We start from the raw sequence: 27224 nt of genomic DNA, 5'->3' as shown, positions 1-27224 counted from the left end.
TCAATATATCATATCCTTTATTCTTATATGATTTGACTAATATACAGAGGTTTTCTATGTCCAAAAGAAAAAAAAGCTTAAATCTTTTAAATATACAAAGTACCCTAAAGCACAATGAAAATGATCTTTGATGCCTTTTACATGCTGTTCTTTTATCAACATATACAGACTCCCCAGAAGGTATAGGAATACAGTCTGTCTTACTGAAAAGTTAGAGAGTTAAAGACAACTTCCTTAGGCTCGGAATGAACAAAAAAGAAAACAAAAAAAAGACATCTGTGAAGGAAAAGTGCTATTTGTTGGTCTCTTGAGCATTAAAAAGAAGGGCATTAAAATGCCAGTCTTTACACTAAGATATTTCTACAAAATAAAGTATGTGGGTATTTTTCATACTGCATTATTGAGTAAGACATAAAAACATGGCATGCCTTGATACAATAAATAATGTATGTCTAGCATCTGGAACATAAAAAGTAGCACTTGATTTCTTTCTCCAAGCAGATTTGGATTATCATCAGCACTACAATGATTGCAGCATGAAATGACATTTAAATACAAGAAAAAAAATCCTAGATCATTGTGTAGTACCTTAGATCAAGTATTAAATCACCATGTACTGTACAAATAACAGTCACATCAGTACTAGTATGACAGCCGAAAGAAGAGACAATCTCATTAATTTAAACAATTCCATTTGTTTTAAAGTGAGCTGTGTTTTGTGCGAAATGTTCTGATTCATTTAAATACTTTTGGGATCCAAATAATATAAAATTTCAATGCACATGAAAATATTGCAACTAACAAGCTTCTAAAATGGTCCCAGTTTCACTAATGCTAGCTCAACCCCTTTTACCAGGTATTTATGATACAGAAAAAAAGTCCTTTTGTGTGACACGAACCGTGTTTTTAAAGGTTTCAAACCACTCCAAACACTGCTTATTGCCCAGCTCCAGTTTTCATACTTCACTGTGGAGAAAGACTCAACTTGTCGATATTGAAATGTATCATACAGTCATGTGAAAAAATAATACATCCCATGGAAATGGTTGGGTTTTTTGTTGTTGACATATTTGGACAAGAAAACATGTGATTCTCTTTGTAACAGTGCCTATTAATAAAGTTGATACACTCTATCATATGACACATAAAATTGACATTTTGTAGCAATTTTCACAATTTAAATTAACAAAAAACAAACAAACAAACAGATCAGTAACATGGAAAAAGTAAGTAATTCAAAACCATATCATTTGATTCAGGCGTTCAAGATTGGGTGCCAGTGATTAGATCCTGCTTAGGGAGTGCAGGTGGAACCGGTCTTATTTATACCCCTGTTATATCTAGTGTCTGGTGTTCCCTTTGTTACTGAGGTATGTGGTGTCATCATGCCCAGATCTAAAGAGTTCGATAAGGCCTTCAGAATAAAAGGTTGTGGATGATTATGAGTCTGGCAAGTGATTTGAATCCCATTGAAATGTTGTGGGGGATTTTGAAACAGGCAGTACATGCAAGAAAACCCTCAAACATCTTGCAACTGAAAAAATATTGCATGGAAGAGTGGTAAACAATTCCAGCAAGCCTGGTGGACAATTATGCAAAACGCCTACAAGAAGTTATTTCTGCTAAAGGGGGCAATACTAGCTTCAGAGGCCAAGGGTGTACTTACTTTTTCCACAGAAGAATATCACATCTATTGGTATTTATTTTGAATAAATGATTGAAAAAGCTATTTTTCATTGTGGTTTTGTTCAAGTATATCAACTTTATTAATAGGCACTGTTTCAAAGATGATCAAATGTTTGCTTGTTCAAATATGTCAAAAAAGGCAATGATTTCCATGGGGTGTACTAATTTTTTGACATGTTGTATGTTTTTAGATTTGGTTACAGCATGTCGTCATGGGTCTCCCTGACTGGGGTTCTCCTGCGCTGGCGAAATCGTAAGCTGTAGAAACAGGAGGAGGCAGTGAGGGCGATGCGGCTTAGGCCCATGTTCAGACAGTGTACCTCAGACGTCACAGGCACGTCTGCAAACAGAGCACGGTCTCGCGGCAGTTGTGAGAGACTATCGCTATTCTCGATGTCTTTCACAATGTTGAGGATCTCCTGTCTCTCAGTCTGCCGAGTCATTCCCCGGATATTCAGGATGGCAGATACATGCTTCTTCCTATAAGGCGAGAACAATATTTAATGTGTGATCATTTATTTTGTGGTCACTGTATGTGTACAGTAAGCCTAACTATGCAATAATTAATTTCACAACATTTCATTTGAAACCTTGTGATAAATAAAGCTGTTTTGATAATCTAATAAGCAGGAAATGCTGCTGCATTTTAAACTATTCGTCTTCATTATAGACTATTTGTTCTGAAAGATGTCTTTAATTAGACAGGAAAAATATAATGCAGCAAAAGCAGGTCATATGTTTTCTTTGACACGTACGGGCTTTAACTGAATTAAGTATTGATTAGATTTAATATCTGGACACTGAACAATGTGGCAAAATTCTTACGCAATATAACAATGCACACAGTGAAACAACTGACTCCTGTTTTTGGACCCTTCTGTTCCAGAGCAGTTCATCATGTTTAACTATCAAATTACATTATCTTTGTTGCATACTTTGCTTAGCTTTTATTTACTTTCTTGCTTAAATGGCAGCAAGACATACATAAATAATGCACACTTTATAACATACATTATCGTCAATAAACACATGAGGAAAAAAACCTAATTTAGGGCAAACACAAATAATTTTTGCAGCTTGTAGCTGTTGTAGACAGTAAATATGAATTTGAAGTGGAAAGTAACTTCTTTAGGATTGAAGGTTTTTACTGGTTACATCCATCCATCCATCCATTTTCTGTACTTCTTATCCTAGGGTCGCAGGGAGCCTGGAGCCTATCCCAGCACAGGGAGAACATGCAAGCTCCATACGCAGGGTGGAGGTGGGATTCGAGCCCCAAACACTAGAGAGGTGCGAGGCAAATGTGCTAAACACTAAGCATCAGATTAAAACAGGGTGCTTGCTTTTTGCAAGATATTTCTCTGATTTTGTTAAGGTTTACAGACTCCTGATATTCAGTTTTCGGGATCATTTCTATAACTGTATCATGAGTAGAGAACAATATAAAATGTTTAAAATAGGGGATGTCTAAAAACTATGGATTTAGGACCTTAGTGGGGTCATACTCTTACTCTGACAACTCTGACAGTGGGGTCTTACTCTGACAACAATCCATGTTCATAATATTCACACCTTTTTCTGAATTTATTCTGGATACTTTCATATTTTGCCATGTCTGGGAATGCATGCCTTTAAATTCTATACTTTTCAGACTGGCCAGACCTGCACAAGAACCCTGGTAAAACTCATGGAGTTTGTCTGAAAGCTGTCCCAGTTGCATAAAGTAATGCAATGTACAGAATACTGTTGCTTATTTGCAAGCAGGTGTTCAGAACATTGAGACAAGCAATGTTTTTCTATTTGCATGGTTTTCCAAATTTTATCCATCAAAAAGCCTTTTTGGTTGGTAGGAAGACTTTACAGAGCCACAACAATGATAACAGTCTGTATGAAATCGGGCATTTCCGCAATATCCACTGCTGGTAAGCTTTGAGGGAGGGCCTACTACTAAATGGTCACTGCAACGTTTTATATATTCACCAGTATGCATCCATCTCCGATTTCGTGCCATTTCGTGTTATTTTCTATTTTTAAAAAAAACACTAGTCCACTATCCTATGCAAACAGTGCTATGACTGGAAATACAAAACCGGCTTCAGCCATGAATCCTGGGAAAATTTAGATGTCAGGAAAAAGGTGGCTTGTGCACAAATTCCAGTCCTCTGCAATCCTATGGGACCTTTAAACAGGTTAAGCCACAGGCCTTGGCAGGATGCCTATATTTTTGCTTTGTCTTTGTTGCTACTCAGAGATGGACAATTCCTTGGGTTTTATGTGAATCTGGGCTAACCAAACAGTCTCTCATAAAAAATAAAAAAAATAAAAAAATCAGGAAGCCACAGAGGACTTGTTTGCTTTCATAAGGCCCTCATTCATCATCAGACTGAATGGTTATGTTCTGCCAAATGACCTGAGATCCCTGTGCACTGACCTCCATCATATTGAGAGGGATGCAAGGTATCTCACTCATATGACAAGGTAGCTCATTTGACACTTACCGTACGTCAGGGAATTCCCGAACTAGGACGCCAACCTCTATTTGGATCGAGGGTGTGTCTTCCAGCAGAATGATCTCTGATATGTGGGGAATGGCACTGTCCAGCCATGAGGCTGTGGACTCCTGTGGTAAAAAAAAAACAGGTCAACATAATAATCATACCAGATTCTTAAAATCTCTGAATATAAAATCTTAAAATCTCTAAGCACTAAATATAAATCCAAGAATGCCAGTATCTTTAATCATGATGGTGTAGTCATACCCAGGAATGTCGACTAAAGTTTCATCAAAATTGATCTGTTTTGCTCTCACTGAGTCATGAATCAGGAGGTCTGAGCACTAGAATACTCTAATGTTTATCCATAGTCTGGAAAAACATTACCAATGCTGGAGTTCATGCTATTGTAACTAAGGTTAAATATCTAGGCCTACTATAAGCTGAGTTTTTCCTGACTCTCAGCTTGACCTTAGAGGTCACTCATCGCTTCAAAGAATCATGACAGGACGCTCCTCCATAAACAAAGCCATCCTGTTGTCCACATAGGTGACAAATGGATGTTTTGAGTAGAGCAAGGAAAGGCTATACAGGAGAAGCAGGGAGTGTGAGGGGTCATGGAAATGACCTTAAAAAAGCAGGACACTTTATGGCTATGCGTTGCAATGCCTCAGTGTCTGCAGTCTGTCATCTGCTCAGAGGAACTGCAAATCTTACACTGACCTCAGATGAGTCATGAACGATCAGTGACATGTGTCAAATGAACGGCGTTATAGTAAACGATGCATGTTTAGAAATGTCTCGGAAATGTCTGTTCATATTTTATTGAAGGGGAGGTTCTTGTGTTTTTGTGGGAACTGCCATCACATCCTGCAATGGTCATATTTTCCATATGACAAAAAAACAAACAGTTGCGTGCGACTCACCAACTCTTTGAAGAGTGTTTTAAGGTTCTTGCCCTCTTCTCTGAGACGGCCGGCCATTCTCTTCCTCATCTTGAGTGAAGTGCAGATGATTCGGCCTCTCATAATGGCACGAAGATACTCAGTCATCACCCGACGATGGACCTCTCCCACCAGGACCTGCAATGACAATGTGAATGAAATCGAATTAAATTAATGCTTTAATTGAACAAATTAAACAATCATTAATCACCAAAACGATCATAGAAATGATAAGGTAAGGTAGACACATGGCATAGAAAATATGCTGTATAATAAAAGCGTGTAAACCATTTTGTTTTATTTTCTACAGTAAAAAAAATGTTCAAAGCAGTATAGTACTTTAAATGTGGTTTAAATGTGGTTCACTGAATACAGAGCTCCGTGTGGAGTTCTGGTAAAATATTTGGATTATCAAAAGACCTTACTGTATAGCTACTTTAACATTGCTGAATACAGTATTAACTTTACTGTAAAACTAGGGACAAAAGCAGCAAACTTAGTATTGACTTTTCAGACTGTTTGATAAAACAGGTATAAATAGCCAAACCGGTCAGGGTAAGTGCAAGAAGTTTAAACCAGGGGTAAATCTATGCCTAGCCTTTGCTAGGTAGCTACCAAATAGCCTACCACTTTAAACAGGTATTCCTTATAGCTTGTGGTAGCTAGTTAAATATATATCCATCTAAAACTGGATGCTCTGACTGATAATGAACTAGACTGATGTTACAGTCTGCATCCAGAGCGTGTACAACTGCTCTCAGGTGAAGTAAGATTAGGTTAGCTTCCTAATAGCTAGCACCTGCAAACACAAAACATTCTAATACCTAGCTAGCCAATTAATTTACTTAGCTAGACACTCAGAAAAGCTACTGAAAAGAAATTCTTGAGTTAGGATTTTTGACACAAATTTTTTTTCAAATGTATTCGAAATTTATATTTGGTAATAAAAGAGCAATATAACTGTAAAAGTGTTTTTTTGTTTTTGTAATTTTTACCAATGCATAATTCATGCTCTTTAAAATTACAGTACCATGTGCCATTACTGTACACAAACATTACAACATTACAGTATGAATGCTGAATATTAATTATGGTATCTGCTTGGCAACTTTGCTGTCAGTGAGATACTGTAAATTTATACAATTTTTACATTTGTTTTAATAGCATGGGACATTTTGTAGTATTTTACATAAGATTAAAGACAGTGGCACTGCTTGTAGACCTGGTATGGTGGGCCTTCCATCCTTTTAAACTTCTTGAAGTGTTCCCTGATGAGAGATACAATCTGCTCAAATGCCTCCGTGTTGCTCAGCCATTTCCTCTTCACCAGTTTATCAAAGAAAGGCTACAAAACAGAATTTGTGTATCAGAAGTGATGAAACAACCAACAAAAGAACTTTTCACTTTCTCTCACTTTCTTCATGGGCGAGTTTTTGTATGTGGAATTCCAGAGAGCAGAAAAGACTTCCTGACAAAACAACAACCCCTAGAAAATTTCCATTCTTAGTTCTCCAGTCAGGATACATGATGAGACTTTGTAGCCCATGACGCCTGGCAGTGCCCAGCACTACTGTGGTCTCTGAATATACTACGTGGCATTCAGCCAAATACATCTTGTTTGGCCGTGTTTGTCAAAACAAGTTATTTTTATGTTTTATCCCTGACCTGTTTGTGAGCCAACATCCCTGAGAACAAACCACAAAGGAAGCGCTGATAAGATATTCTTTATATTCTTGGAACGAGTCGTGCAACTAACATGGAATCAGTTCATAATGTATGTGTGTATGGGTGTGTATGCACTTTTAGTAGAAAAAAAATTCCTCCAAGAAGCAAATAACTGTATGCAGCAGTACTAGTATTTATTTTAAATACTCAAAACTATCTATCTATCTTGTAAAAATTTTGAAATTACATTTCAGCAACTAAATTACCTATAATCAGCAGATTTTGTATGTGTGTGTATGCCTAGACAACATGGCGATGTGTGAAGTGTGTGTGTGTGTGTGAGACATACTCACCCTGATGTGCTCAAATATCCTGTCATTCAGCACTCTCACACTCAGGTTTACGATCTTGTCCAGGGCGGTGTTGGCTCTGCGGCCAGAGTCTTCACTGACAGCAGGGTCACTGTGTACACATCGCTCTACAAAGCTCCTGTTCACAGTGCACACATACACATTTTCCCATACATAGATCTGAACAGAAATCAATAAACAGCAATAATTTGCTTAGAATAATAATAACAAAAAAACTTGTGTAGATGTACCTGAAAGGTGGACAGCAGTTGGCTAAAGCAATTGTCTTGGCAACATAACCATCTTCATTTTCTCCAAATGCACTAACAAGGCCTTCATGGAACATTTCCACTTTCCTTTGAAAGCTGTGGCAACAAAAGACGCAAATAGGTTTAGCTATGATGATGGGTACAGTGGAACTACATTCCATGGCTACAACACTGCAGACTACTTGGTTTTTGAATTGAATACAATTTATGTTTATGGACAGAAATCCAAGATGTTAAAAGTGAAAAGTGTGTGTATCCTGAAAAACAACAACATAAAGGTCAAAAGTCAAGTCAAGTCAAGAGTTATAACTGATATGTCAAGAAGAATTTTCTCACCTGTACAGAAAATCTGCAAGGCCATTAAGACTGCACTGCGCTACTCGTGAGGCCAGACCTCGGTTAATCACTGCAGATCGTTCAAGATCTCCCTGCAGTCTCTGTAAAGAAATACATACTGGAATAAAAAAAAAAAACTCTTCCAGAGTGCTACAGTTATATGTATTATACAGTATGTATCAACTCATTCAGTTTAAGAATATGTAAATTCTTCCTGTGAGCATTTCATGCAAAATCAAGGTAAAAAACTGATTCCCACAGTCGAAGTTGGGAAAACATTCAGTTATTATCGACTCACCAGTGGACCAGTAATTATAAGCTGGCTCATTCAGTATATGATTTATAAAGCATGGTATATTCAAACAACACACCAATGTGTGCAAACTGACATATACAATTATTTGCTATACAAATATACAGACAGGTGACAAATGAAAGGAAAAACAAACATAAAGTATCAAACTAGTAATAATTTGGGAGGAAATGATGAACATCATTCTTCAAAAAGATATTCCTTATTTGGAGTTTTGATGATGGTGGTGGAGAGCACTTTCTAACATATCTAATTCTGTCACTGATCTATTTATATACAATACAGAAACGTGCAGAATTGATACAAATATAGAAGATGAGGACAACTATGTAGGCAATGTTAAGGTGACATGGGTACTACTTCCCAGAGCAATAAGTAAAATCCTCTGTGGCCAGTAGAGGCAAGCAAAGAGCCTCAAAAACTGGTACACAATGGAAACTTTTCATTTATTTTTTCAAAAAATACATATATGTGCATTGCATTTACGGTGCTAACCTGAATAACTGCATTAGAGAGTGGGATCTGATATTCCTCAACGTGCAGCGTTTCTATCCATCTCTTTTCTTCCTCATCCAACACCTGAGACAGCTCATTGGTTACTTTCCCCTGGAATACAATAGCAAGTTAAATACATTTATACGTATAAGCCCCAGCTTCAGCTTCTTCACAGACAGCATGACGTTTTCTCCTAGGATTTCCTGATATATATATATATATATATATATATATATATATATATATATATATATATATATATATATGTGTGTGTGTGTGTGTGTGTGTGTGTGTGTGTGTGTGTGTGTGTGTGTGTGTGTGTGTGTGTGTGTGTGTGTGAGATAGTGTTCTTGAAATAAACAATGACTTATAAATAAACTGTTAAGTACACTCACTTACTCCCCTTCTTTCTAGGACATGCCTGTGGAATATGTTGTCTACAGTCTGTGCAGTGACTTCATCACATAGACTGTATCACACCTGCATTGACTCTCATTCAAGTAGCCTAATTAGAGGGAAAAGCCTTGTTGTAACACTGACTCCTATTGTGTTGTTCATTGTGAACAGGAAAACTTTGACTTGACCCTGAAATGCCACACTCTAATTGGCCGTGCAGGTCGCAACGACCAGTCAACCACTGGACTCAACAGGACATGCCGTAGATGCACCCTTTTCCGTCCACTGGGATGAGGACTTTGCCCCTAGGGATCTGGGAAGAGGGAAACACATGGGGTGTTTTTGGAGATTTTCTCTCTTACCCTGACATAGTTGAGGCAGTCCAGCTCAAGCTTGTCCACCATCTCTGCTGGCAGTAGTGGGCTGAGCTGAGAACGGTTGATGGGTGATGTTATGCTCACTGTTCCAATAACGTCCCTACAGCAACAACCGGAAGAGTTACTCAGAGATTTTGGACAGCACTTGTGAGGACACTTTGGAATTTGACGGGATAGGCGTAGGCACATGTTTCCAGACCCTTATCAACAAGAACTTATCAATAATGTTATTTACTAAAATTCCTCCTGTAGGAAGGGCCTCACATTAAGTGGCCCAGGAAACATTATTCAAACACCATGACAAACGATAAAAACTGTTGACCAAAAATGGTCATCTACTGGAGCTAACCAAAACTTTTATTTACCTGTCATATATGTTGTAGAGCCAGTCTAGAAGGGAGTATATGTCGGTAATTTGCAGTTCTCCTTTAGTGATGGTCTGTAACCGGCATGTGACGGCCTGATGGTAACTATGTACATACACTTGAAAGGCATCATACTCCTCAGGGTACACAGATACAACATTCCGACGGGCCGCTCCAAGATCCTCTACCATGCGAATTCGCAGTTTATCCAGGTATGCCAACAGCTCACCTGCCAGGACCACCTCAGACTTGGGCAAATTCTCATTAGCGGCCTCAGCCACAGCCTCCTTCCATCGCTTTTTCAGCTCTCTGGGCCGTGATCCGCCTGGAACAGCGCCCTCACTTGTGGTCCAGTCCCGATCAGCCTGTTCTTCCTGTTGGAGGACCTGCACCACCAGGCCTAGGTTAGGCCCAGCAGTGGGAGACCGTAGGGATTCCCGGACCACATCCCACAGCTCCTTTTGCAGGGCCTCGTACAATAGTTCCACGTCCTTAGTCTTACGCCGGATGCTGTCTTTGCTGCTGGGGCTAGTGAGATCTTCCGCACCCCCTGGTGGTGTAGTGGACACCTCCTTACACTCCTGTTCTAGCTCTAGTATGTGAGTGTCTGCCAGGAACAAGTCTCGCTTGGTCACCAGCTGCAGGATCTCCAACACTGAGACGAAGTTCAAGGGACAGAAAACAGGAGATAGATGGAGTGAGGTTTTATTCTTTATAGTACATGACAAGATCCTGCAGGAGAGTATTGTCACATAGTAAGAGCAGGAATATACACTCAGTGGGCAACTTTAAAGTGCACCTATACGAAGGATGTACATGATAAAATGTACAGATAATGTATATGTTTATATTCCTCAGATTTTATCATACTTTTAACCCCTACAAGCTTTACTTGATCAGATGATCACATAGCCCTGACATTTCCATGTGCTTATCAGCAGCTCTTCTTTTGGCATCTCAAATTTGGACTCCATAAAACCTTCTGCTTGTGGTTATAAGACTTTGGCATACTACAATCTCTTCTGCTTTGCCTTTCACTAAAATAAAATTCTTAGCTGTAACACACCCTACCAGACTATTTCTCATGGACTTATTCTCATAGTCAAGCATTACCTTTGGTGCCAGATGACTCCGCCAGATACAGAGCAAGCATTTGATTGGATTTCATTCCGTCCCTTAAGGAAATAACCTTTAAGATGCAGACAAATTTTTGGCTTTTTCAACACATTTTCTGCCCTCATCCTTTTTATTATGACAGTTTGAACATAACATCTTGAAAGTCCAGTTTGGCAGGCTACTGCTTGTTGATACTACAAAGACTTGTCTGTCGATGTGATCTCACTAGCACCTCTGATGTGGTCAAATGAGAACTTTTTACATTTGTAATAAAATTAGCGATGAAGTAGACCAGTTCTCAGTAAGATCAGTGCTCACACCCATTACATCATTCCTGATCCTCTCATTTGGGACTAGTGAATTTCCATAATCTAGCTCAAGTAATATGTACTGACTGGTGATGACAGGATCTGACACAGTCAGTAACTTTCACTTATGCATTTGACTTGGTTCAAATGGAAGGTAAAACATAGTTGATGGATTTCATGAGTCTTGTTTTGTCCAGTAACAATATATTTTCCTGATAAAACACATATGTTAATTAATAAAACCAGACATAAAAGTGGAGCAATTAAAATATGTCCAGATATCCAGATCCAGTCCCATCAGTAACAGTGGATAATCAGAGTAACTTCCAGGATATACAACTACATGTACACTTAAAATCAGGAAAACTCTACTGCTATATTATTGCAGTCACAGAAAGAAGTAAATGACCTTGAGGAGACCACTAGTGTTTCTGCTACAGTATATGTGTATGAATGACCGGTGTGCCTAATATAATGTATCATGTATCAGATTTCCCATTACTCCTGCTGTTTGCTTACATAAACTCTGTTCAGACACATGGGGGTGTCTGATCATTTAGCATTGGCTTGCTCCTTGGGGAATCTTTAAAGAGTCACCCCTTGCTTCTGTTAGTTCCATAGAACCCAGGGATCTTTACATGGAAAGACAGGATTTCGATAATGGGTTCCTATTCGTAGAAATCAAAGCATTTCTAAATAAATGTCACAGGAAAAGTTAGTGTCATACTGTAATTCAGAATACTCGTTCAGACAGATAAGGGTCATCTTACCACCTAGTTGCTGAATTCATTTCCTAAAAAAAACTTTTCTTTTAGCGTAGAGGATGCTGGGGAGCTCAGTTGGCGCCCAGCTTATCCGTCCCTGTCCCACTTGAGGAAACAGTGTCAAACCATTCCACCGCACGCTGTAACCCCTGCAGCACCATTACTGCAAATCATGACGGTTATGTTGATTCGCCAACCCATCGGAAGGAGGTCTAAATATATAAGACAATGCTGACAGTCCTATTGCTATCACACAGGAGGAGGGCAGGGAAAATGAGTGTGCTCCCTGTTCTTGTGTAAGAAAGTAGGAGCCACTTCCTCTGGTAAACCCATCCGGGCTAAAGTCCTCCACCCAAGGACAAAAACGTCACTGAGGGGATGGGGTAGCTTAATGAATGGGCACCACTTCTAGAAATACCAATCACCTCTAAGCAGAAACCTGTAAAATATGTCCTTGAAATGACATTGAGGCTTAATTGCCAGATGTTGAGTGAGTTCTTGGTTTATCCTAGAGTCATTAAAATGTGGAAGACTGCCAAAATGGGGAGTGAGGCTGGGTTCTGTGTTTCAGAAGAACACTATGTCTTTGTTTTCAAAGGCACTTGCCCTTTGACCCTGCTGCAAAGAGCATGTATGTATTTTTATGCATTGACATATGACCCTTCTTTAACAAAAAGAAAAGTAATGGAAAAGTTGCTACATATTCTTCGAAGGCAACAGGGAACAGTTGGAAAACTGTGTTTATGACATTAGTATTACATTTGTGGAGTATTATCAAAGTAATGAGGAAGCAGGATATCCAGTAACATAACTCAAGCACCTGCATAATCCATGCCACTTGTACACCTACTCTGAGAGCCAAAGATATAGGACATCACCCTTTAATCCCTTAAGCCACAAATGATCCACCTTCACTGCATATTCACTAACTGTTCAGCTGGCATGGCTCAAAGAGGCTTTAGAAAAAAAGATATCTGAGACTCCCTCTATTTTTTCAACTCCCACTCCCCACCTCCATCACGGGGGTGTGCAGGGTAGACAAATATTTTTCTTAAAAAGTGAGCAGGCTAGTGTTTTCTCATCGCTCCCCTATTCTCAAAACCCCCACTGGCACAGCTGGATCAGACCTGCTTGGCTGTAGTGTCTAGTGTCCCTGGGCGAGACTGAGCCTGTCAGAATACCACTGGAGCTTAAGCTCTTGTATAGATTCAGCCATTTGGACATGGACTGGCTTTTGGATTAAGTGCACATCAGCCACTCCTGTCATTGGAGAGCTTTTGGCTGGGTGCAGACTTGAACCCAGATCAGGTCACACTGGTCTTACTCCAAGCTTCAATTACTATGGACATGTACAGCGTCCAATGAGTCTACATCTGCCACACTATGTTACCCTTGTTATATTCACCAATTATTTAATTTCTGATAAATGGAAGTGATTTAGGTGTGTATGAAAGCTTAGCTTAGTAATGTGATTTTTGTCCTCTTAAGCATGAGGTAGGTGATTGCCAGTGGGGTGTAACCGGTCACGCTATCACACGATTATGAATATATTGGTTACCAAAGTTGTGCTTTGACACTGTTCCCATGGCCACTGATGTATGGCTCAAAGCTAGTTTTATAGTTTTATGGTTGATGGTCATTGGCTGTAATTGGATGAAGTCTGGAAATCATTTACTGCTCTCTGGTGTAACCACCTCAATAAATGGTCTACTTATCAAAAGTATTTAACCAGAGCCCATCCCAGTGAACAAGGACAGCTGGGTACTCTAATAATGCCTTGTATTCACAATAAAACATAACACTGGTAAGATGTTTGAAACAGAAGAAAGAAACCATACAAATGATCTCCATATAGCTGTCAGCTTATATAGTACTTGGAGCTCCTGTTCGTGTTTTTTCTTGTGTTTTTTTTCTTTTCTAATTACTGGTGAGAATGTAATGGTCTTTTCTGTTTTCCTTCACACTATATAGTTCATGCATATTGAAGTTATATTTTGGGGTGAAATAAGCAAGGACATTATTGTCACTATTTCCCAGGCACATTTTGAGCGTATTCCTGAAGTCAAGTGTCTGGTTAAAAACAATTGTTCATGGAAAAGCCCAAAATTTTTTAACTCAACATACCATGTAAAATTTAGAATCATTTATTAACCCTTTTAAACCCCTCGAACAACTGGGAGATGGCAGCAGGTCCTCACTCTTGTGACAACATTCCATTTCTTATTAGTTTCAACATATTTATAACACACACACACACACACACACACACACACACACACACACACACACATATATATATCTCCATCAAAAGTTTGTTTCATTGTATATTGGGAACAGTAAGAGGTAAATAAATGGTAATTAACAGTTGGTAATGATTAATTTATAGCAATTTCTTTGCCAAATTCTCCAAATAAATCAGCTAACTTCCAGTGCACCTGTACATTTAGCGATTAAAGTGATTTTGTTCTGTGATTAATTTGATATGATTAATTTGAACATCATTCTTGGTGCTACACAACATTTTTCCATCATTCTTTAATGATCAAACCCTTCATTCCTATGAATGATTTAAAACACATGAAGAAACCACTGAAAGAACTTCTTAGTATATTATTGGTTTACTATTGTTGATAACATTAACTGTTGCGAGTGGCAGTACATCTTTTAGTAATATTTGGCACAATGTGAAGTAATATGCAAATATGCTTCATTCGTAAAACGTGTCAAGTCTGCATTTCTTGTTATAAAACCAGAAAGAAATGCTATGAGAATCACTCTCCAGAAAACCACCAAGGAATCTGCTGCCACTTCAGAACAGCTGCCACTTAACAGAACAATGTTTTCCTTTAACATAAGGCTTACATCTGTGAAGCAGGAATTGAGATGTATTGTATACTCTCTCAAGTTTTTTAAAGTTACAAATGACTATTAAAATCAGTAGTACATTGAACAAGTGACTAATTTTCCATGGAAACTCGATGGAGCTTAAAGAGTCCTGTGGTATAATTTGCACAGTGTGGTGAAGCAGAGAGCTCCTAAGAGTGTGGAAACCGGAATGATCATAAGGTCAGTAGAATGTTTTCCCATCAACATAATGTGGCTAAACATACAAATAAAAGGGCATTTTGTGCTGTGTCAGCTGTGGAATGGAAAGCAGCAGCTTCAGCTTGTCACCCTTCCCACCCCAACTGAGACAAAGCTGAGATTTGAGAGATAAATACCTAGTTCCCCTTTACACAAATTCCTCTTTCCTTTGCTGTGTTCATACTGTACTTACAGGGAAATCGAGATCTTTCAAAGCTTTTAGATTTGACAACCCATCTTGTGCTTTAGAGATATGGTAAGATGATATAGCCATATTCTGGTTCAGTGGCAGTACGAGTGATTAGTCTTTGGAGTACATCGGCACAGAAAATGCTCTGATTAAAAGTCGGAATGCATGTCACCACCATCTGCTCTCAGTCATGAACTATTTAAATGCCCTCTCCACAGAAAATACAGGTGCACATATGTATAAAACAAACATATGTTGGGAGATGTGTAAAAAGTCACCCTGAATGAAAGTTTACTTACTAAAAGATGACCATGTTAATTATATTAGTGGTTACATCCTCGTGGTATGTTAATGTGGATAAAGTTCACTATACAATTTACAGTTAATTAATAAAATAAGGCGTTCAGTTGTTGGGCCAAGATTCTGCATCTTGCCCAAACAAGCCCTCTGAAAGCTCTCTGTTATCTGATCTGATCACACTAAACTTCATAAATAACTTTCATGCATTTATAAGCATGCAGGTCCAGCTAAGCAATGAACCTCTGTCTTTGTTGCTGCCTCCCTCTTCAAGTGCACTGTGTAAATCAAATGTACTTGTCCACAAATGAGTATTTAGATTGTCTTTTGTCCAACAAACCTATGGTCATATAGTCTACCATAGTATTTAAATCTGACATAGTATTTAGTAATAATAATTAAAAGGTTTTTTCTTTTTTTTTCAGTCTTTAGTAACCACTTTATCCTTGTAGTAGAGTTGTAGTGGATCCGGAGCCTATCCCAAGAATACTAGATATGAAGCAGGAATACATCCTAGATGAGATGCCATACTTAAAAACTGAGATACCTAATTGGTTCCCATAATTGTCTTGGATGCAGCACGTCAACTTACCTGAGAGAGGCTCTCGGGGTTTGACTACTGGCACTTCCTCTACTGGCTCTTCTTCAGGGCCAGGGGATGCTGAGCGGTCAACCAGTGACTCCCTCTTCTTGCCTCTACCCACAATTTTCAAGAGGGACAGTTTACGACTGGTTGAATCAGCATCACTCTCTGAACACAGGTCTCCATTGGGTAAGCTCTCTTTACGGAGGCTCTCTCTGCATCTTCCTGCCATCCTGTGTAGAAGAAGGAAACAGTTCAATATGTGAAGCTGGTTGGTTTATCATTTCATAACCTTGTGGAAAGCTCTTAACATCAGTGACTGTGCTAACATGTCAAGGGCCTAATCAAGCTCTATAAATGTACCTTAGAAGACTTCCCTCTGAACTCCGTCGGCCCTTCTTCTTTTTCTCCATGGGTGAGGGCATACCAATGGAGCCCTGTGGAGAAGGGGTGGCACTGCCCTTACTCCTGCCTGACATGCGCAGGCCCTTGCCTAGCTTGCCCAGGGTCTTGAGTGGTGAAACGCCTTTGATGCGGTCAAGCGTCCCTTTCAAAGTACCACCCTTTCCTGAGCCCCCACGCCTCACTTCATTGGCCTCATTCTCATCCTCCTCATCCTCAAATGGGTTACGATCTCGGGGAGCATCCCCATCCAGGAGTGAGCCACCATTGTGCCTGGGCCACTCCTCATCTAAGCCGTTCACCTCAAACGGGTTGTGGTTGAGACTCATCTTGCGGAGAATCAGTTCACTGTGAGTGTTCTCCAACTCCAAATTCCCCTTGGCCCCCTTCAGCCGAGCTGGGAGGTTCTTAAGAACAGGCATGCTTCGGCCTGGAGGATAAACACTGAGGAAAAATAGAAAACAATCAGTCAATAGAGAGACATGTCCCTGCTCTTACTCGTTACTGAGCTACAGATAATCACATGTCCATCTTGTTTAAATGAAACCATTTTTGTTCAGTTGTGTAAGGCATTTTGAGCAATTAAATATGACCCAAAATCTCTTCCTTAAACATTGGTCATAAATCTGCTAAATAAGATTGTTCTGTTTTGTCACTATCTTATGGTGAGATAGGTATTTTAGTCACACCTGTCCTTGATTATACTCTCTCTACTTTATTGCTCAACCAGTTCGGACTGCATTGGGATTAGTTATTAGCCTGTGGAGTCTAGAGGCTGAACAGTGCACTTACTTGAATATGTGTTGAAAATATAGTATGTGTTGGATGTGTTGTGAGTTGACTATGCATACTGTAAATATCCCACATGAGCCTTAGTCTGTGACGTCCTGTTAGACTTCCATAATAGTACTTGTGTCTGGTGACGAGAGTGAAGGGAACAGTGCTGAATCACTTCCTGCTGGTTAATTTGTATATTTGTGTATGAGCATATGGGAGAGGAGATGATCTTAAGCTTAAAGTAATTTGCCAATTCATAGATGTTACATATACTCATGAGTGGGTTGTTGAAAATTGGATACACAAGTTTGCGAGCTTGGATTAAATTAAATGCTAATAAACTGTTCAGAGTAAAAAGCCACAGTGTGAAATCAATAGCGAGTTATGAATTCTTGAAGAAGGCCTATTGTTAAGAGCTTCCTAAATGTAATAATAATTATGCACATATGATTTTTCCATATGACTTCCATGGATAGTAGAGGATGGGAAGAGTTGGAGAACATAAGGCACAGTCAGTGACTGCTTAATAATCAACTAATTCCTAACTTTTAGTTTGAGTGAATAATAGTTAACCTTCAGTGGTCATTGGACTCATCTGTCAAGTAATTATTGAACAAGGAATGAAGGTCCACAGAAAGGAAGTTACGCAACAGCTAAAATCATGGATAATTCTTGGTACAAAGCATTTATTGTGATTAGTAATTTTAAAGCTTCTTGCTCAATTCAGTTTCAGTACACCCAAGCAATTTTTAGCAGTTTGGTGTGATTAGAATGAGGGAGTTAAGACGGAAGTGGGTGCAGCTGCGTTTGTGAAAATAGGGAAACTGAATGGAATGCCTGATTTATCTACAACACCAAAAAGCAAAATAGATCAAGGTGGAAGATGTGGTGACTGAAGAAAATACAGCAATGATGATAGAATGTGACCAAAAACATTTTACATTGTATTACTTTGAGTCCAAATGCTTCCTGGTCATATGGATTAAAGTTGTGAGCTGCCTGCTACACATTTACATTTAGGGTATTTGGCAGATACCCCTATACAGGGGGACTTACATTTATCTAATTTGTACAAGTAAGCAGTTGAGGGTTTAGGGGCTTGCTAAAGGGATTTGAAGTCACAACCTTCCAATCAGTAGTCCAAAATTTTAACCCATGAGTTACCACTGCCCTGTACACATGCACCTGTACACTTCATGCATCTCACTTCTTAAGTTTATTGCAATTCATCAAGTTATCTTCTATAATCTGTCCAGCTCTAATTATAAACTTTAATACAGAGCCCTGCTGGAATGGCGGGTTAAAGTTAGAGTTGAGTGAGATATAAAGACTATATGATCACCTTTCCATGCTGTCTATTTCCTGTATTGCACAGGTAGCAGATTACATCCTGCATGAAAACAAGAAACTACTGCTATTATGAAAGGCTAAGTAGAAGCCATTTAGAATAAAGCTGTGAATTAAATAACAACAGTTACTTTCGACTGTAAAGTGTTGATAATTGAGTTTTTGTATGTACAGCAGTTTAATAATGAAGAATTGTCTCTGCACTTTCCTACCACCTCACATTTTGACTTTGTGATTTGAATTAATATCTAAACAGTGTTTTGATTCATTGGAAGGTCATGAGTTTCTGGCATGTCCTACTTGACCCTGGTTAAGATTTTCCTCTTTGGATGGCTCTACTCATTGTTTCAGTAGGAACTACCTAAACATTTATTGCTAACATAATTTTACTAGCACTATATCTCATTTAAAGGCTGGCACTTTGTTGTTAGTTCAGATAGGAGCTCTCCTGATAGTTTTACACATTCTCTTACACACATGAATTTGTTGTCTCGTTTAGCCTACTGACTTAATAATATTTTGTATTTATTTAAAAAAAAACCCACCAACAACAACAACAACGACAACATATAGTAAATAGTCAACATGAAAGATTGGTAAAAGGAGGCTGGGGAGAAATATATGGAAGGATTAGGCAGGGAAAGAGAAGGTCTGGTTTTAATATGTGCCAAAAAGTGTGCAATGACCAGGGCTCTTGACCAGGAAGACCAGGAATGTTGGCGGGATCCCAAAGGCTCTGCATGACTTTCCCTGAGGGAAGGTTTAAATGCACCCAAGCCATAGAGGCATAGCACCAGGCACATGTCCAGGACAATGGGCTTAAGTTAAGGCTCTTCAATGCATTTTAATATTGAACATATTAACTATTACTTGGATCGCATATACCATGTCACAGTTGACTCCTGTTCAGCTCAGTAAGACCCTATTACAGCACTTAGAACAGCTTGTTTCTAACTAAGTTTGCATATCACTAATTTCTTTTTGTTTCAGTGCAGTGGTTGCCAAGCTATTACATAAAATTCCTGCAAAGGTTGATTAGCACATGCATGTTGAATAACTGACTTGGATAGGTCTATGAGATAATTTAACTTTGTGTACATTCTGAACACTGGAATATGCCCTGCCATAAACGTGATTTTCCATGACACATTTAATTGCAAGGTTATTGTAGGAGTAAATCTTTAACCCCAGTAGATCAATGTCGAAATGCCATTAGAAAATGCAAGAGGGGTAGAATGTTTCTTTTTTTCTGACAAGGAAATAAAAAATGTCTGGGTCAGCTCATTTAAATTTCAATTCCCTGATCTATGTTAGATTTATTTCTGATCTAGGGTCAGATTTCTCCTTGTTTCTACTACTGTCACTAAAATCATGCAATAATAGCAATAACAATCCAAATAGGAAACGACCAACCTAGGTCATGAGGTTTTCAAAACAAACCTACAGAAAGTTTATGAGGGAAACTTATCTGTCTGTCTTAATTTATTGTAAACTGCTAAGATGAATCTTCTTAACATACGCATGACTGGAGACTGAATACTAGCTGTGGTAAAGGGCAAGAACACTGACCTTGGCTGTACTTGAGAACTGCTGAGCAATCCAATTCTGGTGTCATGTTTTTTTAATTACATAACTTTATTTAATTTACAATTATTTAAACTTCAAACTAGTTTTGGAATAAATTACGCTATCAATCTACTGGAAAGTATATTTATGGTTGGAGCTTTTTACAGCTTGAAACAGCTGCATATAAGTGAAATTGACAGTTATCCCCCCCCCCCCCCCCCCCCACACACACACACACAAAAAAAAATACAGCAATAATACTGATGTATATTATGATTCATTTGTTTTATTTTACACAGGCTCATACATCCTTTATTGTGCCTACCCTGACTCACAGAAAATAGCTAATTCTAATGAGTTTCATCTAAAAGAAAACTTGTCATAGAAGCTGTGTACTTACACAATCCATCCTGTTCTTTGTTCATGACAGGAACACGAAAACACTGCAATCCACAAGTCTAAAGAGGTTTTTTGGGAAATGCCGTGCCGAAACTGTCAAGCCTCACTGCCAAACCTCTGGCTTTTATTTTGGTGGGTTGGACCTGACAACTGAACCGATTCTTTCGAACAACTCTTTTAAATGACTTAAACCTGTCGAGTTTTGTTTGTTTGATTCACCACGCGGAAATGGGCATCTAGAAATATCATGAGGGTAAATGATAGACAAGTAGGGAACGACAATGGGTTTTTTAAAGTTATCAGAATGACTCTGTGTTCGTGTGTTTAATTCATTTCCTCTCGCAAGTCGATTCACCCCATGACCGTAAAAGAGACGAATCACATATCGGTTCACTGGCAAAGCGAACAGCTAACTTAATCTTCTTCATATCATCACTAACACTATTATTTAGATACAAATTGGTGTGGCTGTACTTCTACAGCCATATTTTAAGCCTTATATCGTGTGAATTCAGATGTATTGGGACAGTTTTTGAACTTCCACCATGTCTAAACCTTATTGTCATTAAACAAATATTAAACACACTCCAAATTTCTGAAATGTGAATGAAAACTGTATATCATGTTCTAAAGTAGCTTACAATGTGGCTTACACTTTTGTCAAGACTGAATGAAAACCATTTTAATGATGTTTGGTAATTTTTTGACACATCCTCACTGGTTTACCCTACTGAAAAAAACACAGTTGAAACCCTCATAGAATTTGTAATGGTTTTAATGGTTATAAGGGGAATTGTATTGGTTTTACGGAAACTGTAATGGTTCCCATTGATCTCTATTGGTAATTTTTTGCCTTCCATTGGTAGCATTTTATGTCTAGTGGATACCATTAAGGACCAATAATGATAATGTTTTTAATCGTTAGTTGATGGTGTGCAATGGTAGTTGTAGTGGAAATCACTAGACTTTCTGTGATGGTTTCTATTGGGTTTTTTTTTTTCAGCAGGGTAGGTCTTTAGTTTCATACTTAATAACAGCTTTAAAGCATTATGTATTTGTTGCATGAACATAGCAGACCAAATAAAATTGAGTATATATTAATATATTGGCCTTGGTGACATTCAGTAATTCATTTCTTACAGCAACGACAGAAACAAGGTTTAGAAAATCTTCAGTATTTTCCAAATTCACAATCAATCTTTTCTCAAATTCAGTACAAACAAATGAAATAAAAATTTAATTAGTAAAACACCACTAAAATATAGCCTACTAATGTTCTAAATTTGACAGTCAGTCTTATTCCCCTACTTCCTTAGGTGCTTCAATAAAAACACAACAATTTGAACAAACTGCATAAATATGTGGAATATAACAGTCATGACAGTTTTATAACCTTTTCATCAACATTTTTTTGGGGTCAACTTCCTGTTGGATACTGATCGCACCCCTTTATATGATATTATTAATGTTCGGTCTATCAATAATTATGTTATTTATTTCAAGCATTTTCACTGCAATTGCTTTGTAACACAGGTTTTGACTATCAGACTAGAAAATAAATGTTGCTAAATGAAACTGTCCCAATTTACCTGATGTCTCATCCATCCATTTTCTGTACCGCTTATCCTACACAAGTTCATGCGGGGAGCCTGTAGCCTGTCCCAGTGAACTCGTGGCACAGGGCGGGGGACACCCTGGATCACAGGGCACAATCGCGCACACACACTTCGGACAATTTGGAACTGCCATTCAACCTACAACTAACGTCTTTTGACTGGGGGAGGAAACCAGAGTACCCTGAGGAAAACCCTGAAGCACGGGGAGAACACACAAGCTCCATGCACACAGTGCAGAGGCAGTTAATTTGATTCAAACCCCCAACCCCGAGGCAAATGTGCTAACCACTGTGCCTCACACCTGATGTCACAGTATATCTGAACTCGCCCTAATGTATGAATGCTTCACTGCTGGTTTAATTAATTTACTGTTTATTCTGTGACTGTTCCCTTTAATTTAATCCCATCTTAAAACTGTACTGGATCATAAATTTTTTTGATCAGTCATGTTGCATATCAGGAGGACTCGATATCTGACATAATCTGTCATTTGTTTTGATCCCTGTAAAGCAGAAAGGGATCATGCTGGCATAGCCTGAACCACCCCTCGATGCATTTTTGGTACAGCAAAGGATTTATTGTGATTGTAATTCATTGGAATCTGTGACTCCTCACACCTATTACTATCTTTCAATGTTTATGGTGTTGTTTTTGCCATGTGACAGTCAGTCTGGACATGTGCCCGTAGGAAGTCAGACTGTGCATCAACTGGTCACGAAACACAATAGAGATTACTGTGCAGTGCGTCACAACAGCTACATTTCAATCACATCAGTCTAAAAAATGACTTTGTTTTGTGACCACAGTGGAGGAGTATGTGTGTTTCTCCAAACAGTCGCTTCCCCTAGAATCATGGCAGCCAATATGAGTATGAGGAAAATGACTTTTCCTTTTGTGATAGGGTAAACACTTGAGTAAAGCTCAACTAATGGATTTATAAACAATGGATGGACTCAAATGGCTGCCTTCTCTGGTCTGATAGCAGACAGAGGTCAAATGTTTTCCTAGGAAAAATTGCTTAACTCGTTTGTACAGAGCAAAATCAACAGTGTTAAACACCTACAGTACTAATGCAACCTTTATGGTGTTCATTTGTGCCTGACTGGCCTGTAGGTGTTTGATCCTCAGTTTGAACTTTAACGTTTCGCTAAAGGGAAAAACCTAGATTATATGTTTATGTACTGATTAACTTCTGATTAACTCACACAAGGAAAACCTGTAATGATGTCTATGCCCTATGCCATGTGCCTTAAATAGTAATTCCTTGGCATCCAAGAGATCATGTATGAAGGGTCAGAAGATCCCCAACAATAGCCATTCCCATTTGAATTTTACCAACTCAGGGTTAGTGCACATGATAAACTGCAGCCCCTTTGTCCCATGTCTCTTACTTGATAATGAATTACAGACTTTAAACTGCCTCTATCAGGGTGGAAACAGAGCAAGGGTATCACACACTTGTTCCTGTTGCTTGTCATGGGCCAAAAAGAGAGTACCAGAGAACTGCAATGAGTGTCATATCTAATTCCAGCAGGTGATAAAGATGTGGAATTGTGCAGTAAACGCCTGAAAGAGGAGTCTATTATTTCAGGAAATAACACTGCATAACAATAAGATTTTTCATTGTTATGTGAACTGAGGGTCCTTGTGTCCTTTCCCTCTTGCTGGAAGTGAAGGTCACCTTGGCGCTGCTTCAAAATATTTTCCAGCACTTTGCTGAACGGGAAAGCATGCTGGTGTGTGTTTGATTTACATAGCTAGATTTCTGTTTGCTTATGCTGATTTATTTCGTAATTTGAGATTTGTCCACACTCTCCAAGTGTTTAGATAGTACTTGATTTACATCTTAGGAATTTGATCACTGAGGCAGCAGGCCTAAATCTCGGGTAAAACATTAGTGACAGGATACAGACCAGAATTTGGTATCTGGACTGTTAGAATAAAACACATACAAAGCAAAGGGTTAAGAGAATGAAAATGCTAGACCTTACACGACAGCTGTTTTACTGCATTATGACCTATTTATGTTATACACTGTCACCAGTGTTTGTGAACACGTACACGTATGTAAGTATAGTTTACTAGGAACATTATTCTCTGAAGCTCAAGGTGTTGTAGGTGTCATATCGGCTCCTAAATACTGACTGTTTAACCTCTGCAGGGTCTTTATGTTGTATTCAAATTTAAAGAAATTATGTGAAACAATACAAAAACACAAATAAAAACGGAATATAGTTAAATAAATGTTCAAAAATATACATAAAAATATACTAACTATCTGACAATTCCATGATTTTAAGACATACGTTTTGACCATCAGTAAGCTTAAAGCAGATTGCTTTTCATCAATATGTTTAAGCAATATTTGACTTTTCTCATGCATTCATTGGCATGTATATAACATATCCATAACATGAACTAATGTTGGCAGGAAAGTCAGATTTAAGACATTCCGACCAAGGTCTTTATGTTACATGGTATATTGCACCATTCTGTGTACCGATGAACATGAAAGATACAGCGAAATTGACCTTTCTCTGTATTTCAGTTGTGGAATGAGATAAGAGGGGATGCTTCAATCAGTGACAGTTAAAATCATTTCAATGAACCAAAGGAAATGCTCTCTAATCGTGCCATCACCACTTGATGAAATAAGGGCAATATTAAGTGCCCTGAGAGCACAAGGCCTGATGGAGTAGTTTTCCGCTACCCTGCTCGTTCGGCCTAAAGTGATGACCAGTGCAGGAATAAAAGGGTTATCCTTTATTCATGCTGAGTAGATCTGTTAGCACCCTGGTTCTGCTGGATGCACTAAGGGCATCTGTCATAGCTGGAAGGATGAGCACTGATTTGACATCATAGAGTTGCCCTTTTGTAGTCAGGGGTGCAGGTTATAGCTAATTTTTAAAGATTGTTGCGGAAATTGTCACTCAGTAAGAACTTAATTTGTGGTTTTGAGGAAAGGGATATTATTACACAGCCTTCTGCTTCCTCACAATTCTCATTATGCATTTGAAGTTGGCAATGATTTTTCTTAGTGATATATCTTTCATATTTGTGGGGGTTTTTTCAACACAATCTTCTGGTAGTTAAAACATTTGTTATTGTAAAGCTATAAATATATTACTTTCAGACCATTTCCGACAACACTTCACCCTGTGACAAAATTTCCTCAGTTATCAGCTGCACTGCAGAGTAATGTCTTCAGCAGTCTTAGGTAAATGACTGACAAACTGTATATGATTAGAGATATATAATCAGTCAATTTATATTATTATCTAGATTATTATATTAATTATTTAAGAAGTGTAATCTAATAATTTCCGCCCATTACTTGTGATCTACAGCAACTGGTTTCATTATACTTCTGTGTAAAATAATCTTTCACTGTTTTAAGGAATGTCCAAAAAGAACGAGGTAAATCAAGTGCTTCTTTACATGCATTGATAACAGTCTCATCTTTATATTTATATGCACCAGGCATGCTACATTGAATAATGATGAGGACAGAACAATTTCATTTGATTAGAACAACACTGCAAGCCATCAGGTTTCAGCTAAAAGTACTACTGCAGCATTGTAATCCTTTATTTATGTACCTATTGCATGCCTTCATCTCAGTCATATAGTAGGAACTATTATACAGTTTTTATTTCAATTTAAGTAAATTGCGAATTAATATACTATAATTCATTGACCTTCCAAAATCAAGCATTCCATAAAACAGTAGATATAATCGAATATAATTGATTTTCATGTATCCTACACTTTTCAACACTTTTTTTTAGGGCTCTACATAGAATATTTAAGCGTTCAGCCAGAGGGACAACCGAAGAACTCTTAAGTTGATTTGATTTTTTTTTTCCTAATAGTGACCTCTGATTATGAACAAAGAACTTGATTTTTGTAATCAGTTTTTTTTTTTTTTTAATTGTTATGTAATTCAGATACATCTTTTTTGTTACTACCCTTCACCATACAAGCATAGTTTATGGAGAAAAAAAACAGGCTCTAATATCTGTAAGTATGATATGTATAACTATGATATTTGTGGAAATGTGCATGTCTTTTGTAATTACTACACAGGCCACGTTATCTGCACATATGCATCATCATCATAAGCATGCTCATGTAAACATATGGAGATTACATAGTTACAAATAGACCGTTATGACTCACCCAATCATAAGGCAAGTTGACTCAGTAGATGTAGGACAAGTGTTCAGACCTTGTGAGCCATCTTTTACATCACAGAGTCAGACTAACTACCAAACTACCTAACTAACCAAACTACTGTTAAATGATCATCACTGTCCAGAAAGTGTTTTAGATAAAATGGCAGTGTACACAAACATCATTGTGATATAAAGCCTTCCTGACATGTGTCATTTGTTGATGCTTTGGTGCCTGAATACACACTATTCTATGTTACCAACACACTAACTAATACAAATCTAATTCAGCTAGATACGGAGCAAAGTTTCACATTGTCAGTTGTGAAAGCCAGTGACAGCACAGTAATAACAGAAAGTTCCCAACATTTTGCTCTTACCTTAATCAATTGGTACAGTGGTTTGTGTCTAATAGTCTCAAAGCTGCAACATTCTGGAGCCTCGTAGGTGTCTTTCTGAGTGTATGTCAGTATACCGTATATGGTGGTTAATACCAGAGTGACGAACTATATGAGTGTGTCTGTCCCAAGCAAAGACACGGGAGCCTGGGGGTGGCTGTGGTCACTTCCTGAGTTTTTTTGCAGTGCAAAGCTGATGCTTTTTCCTCAGGAAGCCGGCCATCCCCTTTCCTTCTTACCAACCAACAAATCCCCCTCCCTCCAACCCCCCCAACTGTCCCCAGGGCGCTGACAGTTTAGGCAGTCTTATAATACTAATTAGTCTGGGAATACAGGGAAAAATACATCAAATGGTTGCTTTTTAAAGTGCTTCATGTTTTTCTTATTTTGTTTATTTACATTTATTTTGTCTCTCACCAATGGCCTTGATGGATAAGGAAAGTTTGCATTAAAGATGACTTACCAACCTAAATGTAATACAGTGGAGGGAAGTAGAGTTGAATGGAGGCAAAGCTGG

The 27224-nt window shown here is 38.3% G+C and overlaps 1 protein-coding gene across 2 annotated transcripts; it reads right to left on the bottom strand.

The window, feature by feature from the left end:
- On the bottom strand, positions 1-26845 carry exoc3l2b (exocyst complex component 3-like 2b). 2 transcript variants are annotated; one of them, XM_017490287.3, is made up of 13 exons: positions 26690-26845; positions 16394-16876; positions 16040-16263; positions 9689-10343; positions 9309-9423; positions 8551-8661; positions 7743-7843; positions 7389-7502; positions 7141-7276; positions 6345-6467; positions 5105-5260; positions 4185-4306; positions 1-2166 (listed from the first exon to the last, which is right to left on the bottom strand). In XM_017490287.3, the coding sequence occupies exons 2-13, from the start codon at positions 16852-16854 to the stop codon at positions 1884-1886; spliced, it is 2601 nt and encodes an 866-aa protein (XP_017345776.1). In that variant the 5' UTR covers positions 16855-16876; positions 26690-26845; the 3' UTR covers positions 1-1883. The 2 variants fall into 2 exon arrangements, with proteins under 2 accessions (XP_017345776.1, XP_017345775.1); XM_017490286.3 differs by lacking the exon at positions 26690-26845 and adding an exon at positions 20523-20673.
- Between the last annotated feature and the right edge of the window lie 379 nt (positions 26846-27224).

Source organism: Ictalurus punctatus, chromosome 17, assembly GCF_001660625.3.
Source record: "Ictalurus punctatus breed USDA103 chromosome 17, Coco_2.0, whole genome shotgun sequence".
Classification (NCBI taxonomy): Eukaryota; Metazoa; Chordata; class Actinopteri; order Siluriformes; family Ictaluridae; genus Ictalurus; species Ictalurus punctatus.
Note: the sequence above shows the minus strand (reverse complement) of the source record. Positions and strands in the feature narration are given on the sequence as shown.

Excerpts from the sequence above, each read along its gene's own strand:
- exoc3l2b (XM_017490287.3), bottom strand. The coding sequence starts at position 16,854 with ATGCCTGTTCTTAAGAACCTCCCAGCTCGGCTGAAGGGGGCCAAGGGG. Across the intron at positions 10,344-16,039 it reads ACCCCGAGAGCCTCTCTCAG|TGTTGGAGATCCTGCAGCTG; the intron begins GTAAGTTGACGT and ends ACTTCGTCTCAG. Across the intron at positions 8,662-9,308 it reads ACTGCCTCAACTATGTCAGG|GGGAAAGTAACCAATGAGCT; the intron begins GTAAGAGAGAAA and ends ATTGTATTCCAG.